The sequence below is a fragment of the Electrona antarctica genome (genome assembly GCF_951216825.1).
Source record: "Electrona antarctica genome assembly, chromosome: 20".
Classification (NCBI taxonomy): Eukaryota; Metazoa; Chordata; class Actinopteri; order Myctophiformes; family Myctophidae; genus Electrona; species Electrona antarctica.
Genome location: NC_136801.1, coordinates 38,849,980 through 38,862,935, shown reverse-complemented (window position 1 = coordinate 38,862,935; position 12,956 = coordinate 38,849,980). Strand labels below are relative to the sequence as shown.

The 12,956-nt window shown below is 43.9% G+C and overlaps 1 protein-coding gene across 1 annotated transcript in view; it reads left to right on the top strand.

Moving 5' to 3' along the window:
- reck (reversion-inducing-cysteine-rich protein with kazal motifs) overlaps window positions 1–12,285 on the top strand; it is a 223,380-nt gene extending 211,095 nt beyond the window's left edge. The window contains exon 21 of the mRNA XM_079489964.1: window positions 11,149–12,285. Coding sequence (XP_079346090.1) covers window positions 11,149–11,397 — 249 coding nt within the window. The 3' untranslated portion in view covers window positions 11,398–12,285. The remainder of the gene's footprint in view (window positions 1–11,148) is intronic.
- The last annotated feature ends 671 nt before the right edge of the window (window positions 12,286–12,956 follow it).

The following is a 12,956-nucleotide window of genomic DNA, read 5'->3' as shown; positions in this document are numbered from 1 at the left end:
AGCTCTGGGCCCTAGTGGTAGGAGGAGGGACTACAGGCGGACCCGTGGATTCATGACCGGGAAACCCTGTGCAGCTGGGCTTTAACATTGAGCGCTCGGTTGCACTTCCGCATTTGACCACCAAAATTTGGTGGTCAATGCGGAAGTAGACGTTCTGAGACGGTACTTCCGGCAGTCTTCCGGGTGCTTCAAAACGCCACTGAGCAACTTCCACTGACATGAATAGCTGGGGGGGCGGAGCTTCGCGCCAGTTCAGTCTCTATCCTTTTATATCCTCTATGGTCTGTTTGAAAGTGAGAACACAGTTCAATGGACTTATCACCGAAATAAAGGATTTATGTAACTCACGTTATAGGCTGTTACTGTTTTCCATCATTCTAATGGATTTCCAGCGGTGGTGGTGAGTAAAGCTCCCTTTAGTTCCCTCTGTCTGAAGTGAAGCAGTTATATCCAAGTATTGTCCCCGTTCTGTGTCCAAATACAAAAGAACAAACATAGCCTATACAAAGTTTACAAACCATCCACGCGTCGCTCATGGCGTGTCTCGAGCTCTCGACAGCTTACAGATGATTTTATTATTGTCGCATATAACGAGGCGCGCCGCCGGTGGTTATAATACTAAGCATTTTGGAAATCAAATGGCCTGTAGCCTGCAATGGACGACTGTAACATTGCGTGGGCATCATACACTTACGTGTAGCGTTTACATAGTTATAGGCTATATCATAACCATTTATATGGATCGGTTGGTGACCGTTGATTAAATGATTAGGTTATTCATCGCAGCCCGCTGGGTTAATGAGACATCTCAGTGCAACATGACGAAAACCTGGCGCTTCAGCTATCGTGTGATAATCCGATTGATTTTATAAAACATTTAAGCATAGGCCTATGGGCTGGCAAGTTCACTGGTTAGAAGCTCATTTGGTGCGCAAAGCCAGAGGGCAGCCAAGTCTCACACACTTCTCTCTGCTGTGCTGCCAGCGCACAGTGCATGCCAGTGCGCTGCGCCCCCCAGTGCGCTGCGCCCCCCGCCTCCACTCGTCCTCCTGTCACAAGTGAATCGCCTATAGCGCAGCCCTCTTCATAATAAATACATACATGTAGGCTATACACAATACACATTACACAAATAACAGAATTGCTATTTTTATTATAATAACATTCTTAGAAAAAAGGGAGGAAAATCACGGAAAATCACTGAGCCCGAGGCTCGGCCCGGTCCGACTAATTAGCATATTTTTGGGGCCCGGCTCGGCCCGAAAATGTCATCCGAACGTGTCACCTATCACACTCTGTCCGATGGAAAACGTATAAAAAAACGCCAATTAAACAATGAAAACATAACTCGTGAACGGAAGGGATAGGGAAGCTGTTCTGCATCAATTAACTTGTGTAACTTGGAAAGTGTTAAAAGATCTAGGTCGCCATGAGTGGTTTCAGTCATTTGGATTGCATATAGAACATAGAGCATGTCACGCGTCTATTTTCGGTTATTATTTTTAATATACTGGATTGGAGAAAATTACATTTTGTGCATGAATAAAGTTACATAGTGCTACTTTAAAGGGATATAGTCTTAAATCCAAATTTAATTCTGACCCCTCCACGAAAAGGCCTAGTTGTCATAACCCCCTTATCCATCAATTATACATTATGGATAATTAGTGTGGACTTAGACTGTTATTCGTCTATAGTACTCAAATGATTGGCATAGGAATGCGTCAAAAAACAAAAACAATCGCCGTGAACTCAACGCTTCGTGCGTGGGGTTTGTACTAATTAACTCCAGATATAGATAAATACATGGCATCGATCTCTCTCTCTCTCTCTCTCTCTCTCTCTCTCTCTCTCTCTCTCTCTATCTCTCCCATTATTTCCTGAGGCTGTCAGATCATTGATTGCACAGGTCAGCACAAAAGGAGACATTTGTTGAACTTTGAGTGTCTGCGGAGACAGCCAGGATTTAGCCTGCAGGCTAAATCCTTTCTTACGATAAATGTAGTCGTCCGATAAATGTGCGTCGCGAGTTCGAGTCCCGATCCTACCTCTCTCTCTCTCTCTCCCCTGCTGTGTACTATCAATAAAGGCAGAAAAGCCCCACAAATATCTTGTATCTAAAGAAAATAGCAGATCTACAAGCTCACAACGCATTGCATCGCTATTTTCAAATGGCCAAAATGTATATTATAATAACGGGGCTGAAGTGGTTAGTGTATGTTTTGTAATAATATTCAAAATCTAAATAACTAGTAAACTAAAGTTCTTTTCAAATAATTGTAAAAAATGAATATTTGTAGCGATGTAGAAGTAAAAGTAGTGAATATTGGATGTATACATATTGGATGTACAGTGAGTGCTTGAGGAAATGTACTTAGTTATTCACACGACTGTCTAGAAAGAAGGCTCCCATATGCAGTAACTTCTTCTAACAATCATCGCAATAATCTCACAGAATTTCCCCGCCCCCCTTAATACGCCCCCTTTCGGGGTTAGTGGTGATAGCGTGACGTCACTCCATACACGCTACATGTTAACAGAGGTAATTTAAGAAGTCTACAACTTTTGTTTTCTCAAGGTAAGGTTTGTTCTATCTGTTCGAGCTGATTTACCATCTTGTTTGCTTCATAATAATATTGGTCTGTCACATTTTTACATTAGAAAATGTACTTAGATTCTCCAGAGAAAAAAACGTGTAAATGCTAATGTTAAAGACACCACTATTTACCGGAAGTGGGCGTGGAAAGCGGGCTGTGAGATAGGCCTATTCGCCGACGGTCTGGCAAAAAAAGACATCGTACTAGTCTTGTATTCCAACTGGCGATGGTAAAATGGAAAAGTCAGAATTTCACCCTAGAGAACCGGGCAACTCGATGTGTGTTGTGTTGTCATCGCAGCCAGCTGGGTTAATGAGATAGCTCAGTGCAACATGACGAAAACCTGGCGCTTCAGCTATCGTGTGATAATCCGATTGATTTTTATAAAACATTTAAGCATAGGCCTATGGGCTGGCAAGTTCACTGGTTAGAAGCTCATTTGGTGCGCAAAGCCAGAGGCCAGCCAAGTCTCACACACTTCTCTCTGCTGTGCTGCCAGCGCACAGTGCATGCCAGTGCGCTGCGCCCCCCAGTGCGCTGCCCCCCCCCCCCCCCCCCCCCCCCCCCCAGTGCGCTGCGCCCCCCGCCTCCACTCGTCCTCCTGTCACCTATAGCGCAGCCCTCTACATAATAAATACATACATGTAGGCTATATACAATACACATTACACAAATAACAGAATTGCTGTTCAGAATTGAACTGGGCAACTCGATGTGTGTTGTTGAGATGAGATTCATTGTTCTCGGCTAGAGAACTCTCGTTGTTTTGGTTGAATTTCATTCCAGATCCACACAACGAGAGTCAAAGGGAAATTATTATCTCTCTTTATTAGCGTTCTTTTCATGCCTCAACACCCCAGAGGGATGGGCTTTATCTTTAGTTTGGGGTGTATAACTTTATTAAATATCAATTTCATCACTTTTGCAGTAAAGTATTTTTATACAAGAATCGATTTCATGCATGGGAGGCCTTGGAGATGAGGAGAAACTATGTTGTGTTTGATCCTACAACTCCGGTAATAAAACTAAAGCAGTTTTGGTCTATTTGAAACGGGACTAGCAGTCAGACGTGTATCTCGTCGTGTGAAGCTCATCTCCCGCTGGCCACAAACATGTTCATGTCAAGGACCTCCAATATATATACAAGCGGCCCCGGCGCTGCATGGCTGTGAGCGAGAATATGAATTGACTTTTATAGAGACGGAATTAAGTTCGGGTCGGGTCGGGGGACCCATCCCAAAAAGACTTAATTCAGCTCTGAAAGTGGCTCGACCCTGACGACACTACATGTTTAGGACCGTGGTGCTGACACATTCTGCTCCTGGCAGAATCCGTCTTGAGGGATTGGTGGTAGCCATTATCATAGTACTTGGAGGCCAGTCTATGACCTCGGTGCTATGTCATCATATTGATGACATCACTATCTGGGGCGGCGGTGGGGCTATCTGGGGTAGAGTGGCTGGTAGAGTGGCTCGAACTGGCAAGGTTGCCAGTTCGAACCCGGGCTCCCCCATAGTTAGTGTCGAAGTGTCCTTGAGCAAGACACTGAACCTCTAATTGCTCCCGATGTGCAGGTTGGTGCCTTGCATGGTTTCATCTGTCATCGGTGTGTGAATGTGTGCGTGAATGGGTGAATGTAATTAATGCACAATTTATGTAAAGCGCCTTGGATAAAGGCGCTATATAAATCCACCATTTTATCTCATCTCCAAATATGGGCCTTGGGCATACAGGGGGCACGGACATTTTGAACGACAGACATAGAGATCTCCGTATATGGGCATAAAAGGGACTCCGAGACGGACAGACACACACTCGCAGACAGAGAGATCCTGTATCTTGAATCCTCGGTGACACGCATGCACGCACGCACGCACGCACGCACGCACGCACGCACGCACGCACACACGCACACACACACACACACACACACACACACACACACACGTTTATAGATAGATGACTGTGAATACATTTGACATTTCATACACATTTGATGGCAGCAGATGTCAAATATGTATGAAATGTCACAGTCATATATATACTGCATTTACAGTCAACGTTACGTCTCTGAGGTACTCTGCCTTATGTTTGATATTTTTCATATAATGGATAATGCAGACTATGTATAGCATGCATATTAACAGCACATTATGCAATTATGCAATTAGCAAACCATTGTTAATTCTCACCCACTGTCTAACCCAGGGGTGCCCAAAAGGTAGATCACGATCTACCAGTAGATCACAAAGGATGTGCAGGTAGATCGCATGACATGCCCCTAAAGAATATTTAATTTCAATATAAAAAAAAATATATTTTTTTTTTTTGCATCTGCCACTTGAATTCAAATTACTTGATTGATTGACATAAAAAAGGGCCTTTCAGCTCAAACCCACGATGCAATCTTATAGTTTCAAGAGTGTTGCTGTGCACAAACGTCAGTAGCATTACAAATTAAATACAAAAAACACTACCTATTCCATGACATATTTAGACTATTTTCAGCAATGGTATTCAGTGGGTAGATCTTGTTGAGCTGGTCATTTTTAAAGTAGCTCTCAAGTCAAAAAAGCGTGGGCACCCCTGGTCTAACCTGTCTGACATAGAAACATAGCTTTTTCAGAAAACTGTCAGGATGTAGAAGACATTTTTAGAATCTGATCTCAGGTCAGAATGGGTTAACAGCACATTATGCAATTATGCAATTAGCAAACCATTATTAATTCTCACCCACTGTCTAACCTCACCTGTCAAAACTAACTTGAAGCATATTCATTCGTATGGGTTAAAAAAAGAAAGAAAAGATCAAAGTACATCAAAGTACCATTATTAGCAGAGAAAAGTATGTAAGAATAATATGTCCATTGCAGTGCAGGTTTTCAACCTTTTCCATATCAAGGTCCCCATTATTTTTTTAATGGGTACTTTCCGTCTGAAAGTAAGCAACCTCACAACCTCTCCAGCACATTTTATTCTGTAAATTACTTTGTGTACTAAAGAATAATGTTTTTTTTTTAAAAGGCCTTTTCCCCTATAGACCTGTTGGGAACACCGAACATTACACCATCATGCGTCACAATTTGTTTAATCCATTTTGACCTGAGATCAGATTCTAAAAATGTCTTCTAAATCCTGACAGTTTTCTGAAAAAGCTATGTTTCTATGTCAGTCGTTCTTCGATTATTCAAAAATAGCAGACCTACAAGCTCGTAGCGCGCCGCTCGGTGGCGCACTATGAGCTTGTAGATCTGCTATTTTTCAGCTCTAAAGCATAACATAATGCTAACACCAAAAGGGGAGGCCTGGGCCATGGCTCAATGGTCCAGGCACCTTGGCTGGTAATCCAGTCTGGCAGTGTGCCGCGGGTTCGACTCCCGATCCCGACGGCCTTTACTGCATGTCATCCCCCCATCTCTCTCCCCATTTCCTGTCAGCCTACTGTCTGTCCCTCCATAAAAAAAATTAAATAAAGGTGAAATCCAAAAAAAACAAAAAACACCAAAAGGGGTTCCTGCCCAAAATGGGTTAAACCGTGTCAAAGAGTATTGGTTGAAACTAGCCATTAGACCGCACGCGCATTACCATTCTATTTGAGTCTGTGAGTCAACACAACAACTGTTGGGTTGAAGGTCGGCGCACACTGTGGTGAATCATAAAGGCAATACAGACAAGGCTGACGGAGAGAGAGAGAGAGAAAACCAGTGACTTTGAAGGTGTTTGCCTGCCCTGAGGATGGCGGCGGTATGTTGAGGAAGCCGGGAGCTAATCTATATTTCATTGAATGACTGAGGTCTTTGGACAAAACAAAAGAAGAAGTCATGTTTTTCTCGCTGCCCGTCAGATGCATTCTACCTCTCTTCCTTTTTTTCCTCTGCTGTTCTCGCTCGACTCGGTCACTCGTTCAAAGTATCTATGACCTCATTAGAAGACGGAGACAACCACACCGGTATCCTTCATTTTGCCTGGCAAAAGTTACTGCTTGGTTAACCCATTTTGACAGATTCTAAAAATGTCTTCTACATCCTGACAGTTTTCTGAAAAAGCTATGTTTCTATGTCAGTCGCTATTCGATTTTTCAAAAATAGCAGACCTACAAGCTCATAGCGCGCCACTCGGTGGCGCGCTATGAGCTTGTAGATCTGCTATTTTTCAATAGCTAAAGCATAACATGATGCTAACACCAAAAGGGGTTCCCGCCCAAAATGGGTTAATGCGACATTTTCTAGCAATAAACAAGCGCAATTGACACAAACCCTGCTCAGTCCTATATCCCTAACGCTAATTATCCATGTGGCAGCTGTGCCCAATATGCCACAATACAAATAAAACACAAGCATTTTATTATCGTCCGTCCACTGGGCAGAAATATCAAATAAATAAAATAAATAAAAGTGTCATTACATGCGCCTCCACACACGTAGTTTATATGTTACGTTGTCCCTGTGGCCTGGCGTACATCAAATCAAATCAAACTTTAGTTATAGAGCACGTTTAAAACAATCGAAATTGACCAAAGTGCTGTACAGGGTGAGACAAAAACATCAACAATTTATACCACAACAACAAAAACATCAGTAATTAATGCCACAGTAACGAAAGTGCAATACAACAAAACAAACATTATGTGCGATTAAAAGCCAAAGAATAAAAATGTGTTTTAAGAAGTGACCTAAAAGACTCAACAGAGTTTGCATGTTTTTTTTAATTTTTTTTATGATTTGTACTTTTGTATTTGTATTTTCTTTTGTATATGAAACATTGACATAGACATAGACAAAACACAACCAAGGAAATGCATAACAAAACAAACGCATAACAAAACAAAACAATAAAACAGAGATGCACAGAAATATCCCGCAGTCCACCCCGGCCCCAATTCCAGACATATAATATTCCTTCAGTGTATTTTTCTAAAGTTGCCGCCCGTTCAGAGCTCACTCAGAGCCAGAAACTAATCGGAGTCCTGATACGTGCATATGGTAAAAGCCCCATTTTAAGTCATAGTCGTCCATCCTATTGAGCAGCCTGTATGACAGTCGCTCGTAAGCGGCCAATAGTCCCATCGAGGCATCCCAGAGGGATGGAGCAGGTGCAGATGGAGCCTTCCAGACCTTGACCAACTGCATTTTTTATATTGAAGGGCAGACTATTCCAGAGCCTAGGAGCAGCAGAGGCAAAGGCACGGTCGCCACTACTCCTGAGGTTCGTTTTGTGAGCTTCCAGGAGCAGCTTGTCTGCTGACCTCGGTGCCCTTTGTGGGGTGTAAGGGACCAGAAGTTCCGTTAAATATGAAGGGGCCAGGCCGTGCAGGGATTTATATGTAAATAAAATAATCTTAAAATCTATTCTAAAAGTGACAGGGAGCCAGTGAAGTTCAGCTAAAACTGGTGTTATGTGTTCTCGTTTTTTTGTGCCGGTGAGGAGGCGAGCAGCAGCATTTTGCACCAACTGCAGGCGCTTGAGTGATGCCTGGTCAATGCCGGGGAAGAGGGAGTTACAATAGTCCAGTCTTGAGGATATAAAGGCATGTATTGCCATCTCCAGCTGTTTGGGTGGAAGATAGGGTTTGACCTTTGCCAGCAATCGTAACTAAAAGAAGCTGCTTTTTACTACGGAACTAATTTGTTTGTTGAGTGTGAAGGTACTGTCGAAAGTGAAGCCAAGGTTTTAGACGGAGGAGCAGATGTTTGAGCTGAGGGTGAATGGGATGGTGTTCTTTTGTTATGGTGTAGTGTCAAGGCCAAATAATATCACTTCTGTTTTATTTGAATTCAGGTTTAAAAAGTCCATCCAAGTTGTTATGTCATTTAGACAGTCCTGTAGGCGTCCTGTAGTACATAGGCAAGACCACTAGGAAACTTAAACAACAAATCAGTGAACACAAAAGCACTATCCGCAGAAATGACAAGGATTATCCTGTAGCCACACAGGAGTGGCGCGCTATGAGCTTGTAGGTCTGCTATTTTTGAAAAATCGTGCAAATATTTATTTCAGAAAACTGGAGGATTTAGAAGATTTTTTTTAAATTTTGAGGTCAGGCCTAAATGGGTTAAACTGTGAAGTGTATTTTTCTGTGCCCTAGTCCCTTTATATCTACAGTACATACTTATAATTAACATTTTTTTCAATGTATTTTCTATATTCTGTTATTGACTGCTGTACATGTATTTTTGTGTCATATTTTTTTACTATGGACTAAGATACTATACGTTTGCCTACCTGTAGGGCTTCATGGGTTGTTCCCTCTCCATGGTAACAGACTGGCGTGTGGCTCTGATTGGTCCTCGCCTCTCTGAGTTCCTCTATATAACCGGTTACCGGTTGGCTTGCTGTAAACCAGACACTTGATGAAGGTCGTTTAGACCGAAACATTGTCATCTGAATAAAACTACTGCTCTATAAGTAAAAGACAGCGTGCAGGGACCCTTTTCTTCTCATGATTCACATTTAGTTGCCGGCTCCGACGCACCTGTCCTTGTCGGTGCGCACAAGGCCCTTTTACTACAAAAGTCACTGCTGCTGCAAAAAAAAAAGAAAATATATCAATGTAAATACAATTCTTGAATCATAGAGCTATAATATAAATATATAAATATATCTAGAGAATGGATTGAGGAGCGATTGAGGAGGCTTGACTTGAATATGTTCGTAGTTACTTTGTGTGTTACCACTGTGTGTGTGTGTGTGTGTGTGTGTGTGTGTGCGTGTGCGTGTGCGTGTGCGCGTGAGTGTGAGTGTGAGTGTGCGTGTGCGCGTGCGCGTGCGTGTGTGCGTGTGCGTGTGTGTGTGTAAGCAGTGAGCAGCAGGTTACGTGCATCTCAAGGTTATCATAGTTTAGGATTTTAGTTTTTTATTGAGTTTTTAGAGCAGATTTGCTAGTTATTATTATTAACCACTAAGGGCATTGTGTCCTTAGAATTTCAGTTCGTTTTAGTTTTCTTTAAATACACAATACAGTTTCAGAAAAAAGGGAAAGGTAGGGAAAGGGAAAGGTGGTTTATCTGCAGCTGCTGTATTATATCAAGATTCATTATTATAAATCACTTCAGTTGAGATCAGAGGCGGCCACACACTGAGTGCTTTGTATTAAAATCTGGATCCCTCCCTCCAAAGCATCGGGTGAAAAGTCAGACAAAACCCGACGCTCTGATAATCCATTATTCACGAGTCACGACGGACTCCCAATACGAGAGAGAGAGAGACAGCGAAACAGACAAAGGAAGAAGCCTGCTGAACAGAGCGAGAGGTAGAACTAAAGGAATGAAGGAACTGGAGGTAAATAATGCAGTGAGTGGAGATTTGCGACGACATTTTTTTGCCGACTACCTTTTATCACTGACGAAAATGAAAGGAAAAAGAGACTTAATGGAAGGAAGATAAATACACAATAATGCATATATTTGGCGATTTTGACTAAAACTATAAGACTAAATATATTGACAATTTCAACAACAACTAAAACTAGACTCAGATGTCAGAGAGGGACTTATAGTGCAGAAGAGAATCCAGTAGAACTAAAAGACACGTCATTTTATGTCTGGTTGCGCTTGGGTGTTGTTGTGCTCTGAAAATAGCAGATCCACAAGCTTGTAGATCGGCTATTTCCATTATGCAACAAAGTCTAAAATCAGGCATTATGACGCCATCGAGGCCCGCCAAAATACATTTTATCACAGTGCATTGCCCCTTTTCCACCGGGGCTGAACCAGTTCCGTTCCTTTTTTCCCCGCCTAATTTTGAACCAGATTAATCTGGTTCAGAACCCTAAAAGTTGGTTTGGAACTGGAACCCAAAAAATACTACTTCTTGTCCTGAAGGTCGAACCAAAGTGGCCGGGTCACTATTCAGGATGGAAGATGCAGATTATTATGTACGATCGGGTTAGAATCAGAATCAGAATCAGAATCAGTTTTATTGTCACATCACAGGTTTACAAGGTAAAGAAGTGGGTGAAATTCGTTTTTGTACATCGTTCCCATCGCAACGTTAATTTCCATAGAAAGAAGAGGGGGGGGGAGAAGAAGAGGGGTGGGGGGCAAGTGGGAAGGAGATCAAAACAAGAGAGCAACAGAATCTACATATTTACAAAAACCTGAGATAATAAAAAAAATAAAAAAGTTCGGACGGGGCTGAGTCGGCTCTACCGAACTTCGCAACGCTCGACACGGCAACTCGCGGCCCGCTCGGTGGCGTCTCCCGTGGTTCAAGTTCGGTAGAGACGGCGCCCCTCCGTCATTGTCTATGGGGAGGATTTCAGTGTAATATGTACGGATTTTGGGCTTTTCTAGGCGTGTATGTACGGAATTGCAATCCGTGATTTCACAGCGTTTGGTTCTACAACTGGTTCCGTTCATATCCTACACCACCCAGTCTCACACAAAGTTATTTTGGTGGAAAAGGAGCCTGTGTGTGTGTGTGTGTGTGTGTGTGTGTGTGTGTGTGTGTGTGTGTGTGTGTGTGTGTGTGTGTGTGTGTGTGTGTGTACAGTACAGTGTTCACGTTTTTCAATGCGCTCGTCTCTCTGTGCTTTTGTCCCCCGCCACGGCAGGTCGAGGCGTGCAGCAAGGAGGCGGAGAAGATCGACTCTCTCATCAACTACGCCAGTCCCACGCTGATGTCCCACGTGCCGCTGTCCGCCATGCTCACCTCCGAGGTCACGGTGTCCACCGTGCGCTCTGCGGCGACCGCCATGCCCCCGTCGCCGCTGTCCCTGATTGGCCTGTGTCTGCTGCTGGTGGTCGCGCTCGTGGCTCCTTCGCCGGCCCCCCTGGACCTGCTGCTCGTCGCCCGAGCCTAAAAGCGTGGTGTTCCAGTCCGCCCCTGCAACGTTGAAGACCCACTTGCTCCCTTGCTCTCTAGGGCAGATTCACACTCCGTCCGTTTGATTCAAACTGTTCCCGAATACGATCGCCCGCTGGCCATGATTCACATTGGCCTTTGATTCTTCTGCACCCGAGTACGCTACATTCAACTGTATTCAATGCTTTCACATTGCATCGATCCGTATCCGAGTACACTTCATTCAACTGTATTCGATGCTTTCACGTTGCATCGATCCGTATCCGAGTACACTTCAACCGGTCCCGAGACTACCTTCCCATGCGGTCCCGGGATTGGTGGTGTGATCCGCTCCGGGGGAACGGTACCCACGCATGCATTCACACTATACCATGACATCTGCCAAGTGGTCCCGAGTGCGCACCCCGGGATCATGGTGTGAATCTGCCCTAAAAGCGTGGTGCGGTCCGCCCCTGCAACGAAAAACGCTGAAGACTTCTGTTATATAGGCTCCTAGCTATATGCCTCAGCCCCGGGCGGCCCCCAGCAACACAAACACACATGCACACACACACACGCACACACACACACACACACACACGCACGCGCACACACGCACACACACATGCACATGCTCACGCACTCACACCCCATACCAAGGAGGCCTTAAAACATGAACAGCAGCAGTATAATTTAGCAGTTAGTATAATTGTGCAGACATTCACATGGTGTCGTCTTCTGAGAGAAACAACAAGATGGGCCCTGCTGCTGTTGAAAGCTTTTTATTATTATTATTTTTGACACGACAATCAATTTCTTTTAATGAATCCAAACTTCCCTGCGTTTTTGGACAATCGATGTGTTCTTTTTTTTTTTTTTTTTTACTGGCAAACGCTCTTATTGTGTGAATGCGAGTTTCTCTCGAGGTGTGTGTGTGTGCATGCGTGTGTGCGTGCGTGCGCATTTATGTATTTCTAGTGTATTTCTCCTTCAGCAATTACCTTCGTAACAGCAGTATTGACTGCGAACAGCAGCAAATGTGTGTCTAATTAGACTCTAATTGGATGTATGAGTCAAGATGGCAACACATCTTTCTGCATTATGATATACCCCCCCCAGACAAGCACACACACACACACACACACACACACACACACACACAGGTAGTGACCAGCATAACAGAAGTAGTGCTCTAAGGCAGCGATGCTCAGACTCCCATAACTCTGAGAGTGTCTAGAATGATGGAACCAAATTCACCTTTTTCGCTCCATCCGTCCCAGGACGTCTTTAGGTCCTTTTTAATGATCGCTAAAAATCTATTTTTTTGACAGTGCTCGTTGCCGGGGCAACGCCTTGCTCAGCCCCCCCGCGAACCTGTCTGGCTGCGCGTGGAGCCATTACTCCTTGGTTTACGGCCAGACACAAACCTCCCTATTTACTCTGAATCTATGCTGCCTGCCAATATTATCGCTTCTAAAGAGAGATCAGACTTATGCAAATGGAAGGTTTCGCCTCCCCGGTTTTTGGCGGGGATGGAATGGAAGACGGGGGGGGGGGGGGTGTTTTCAGAGTGAAATC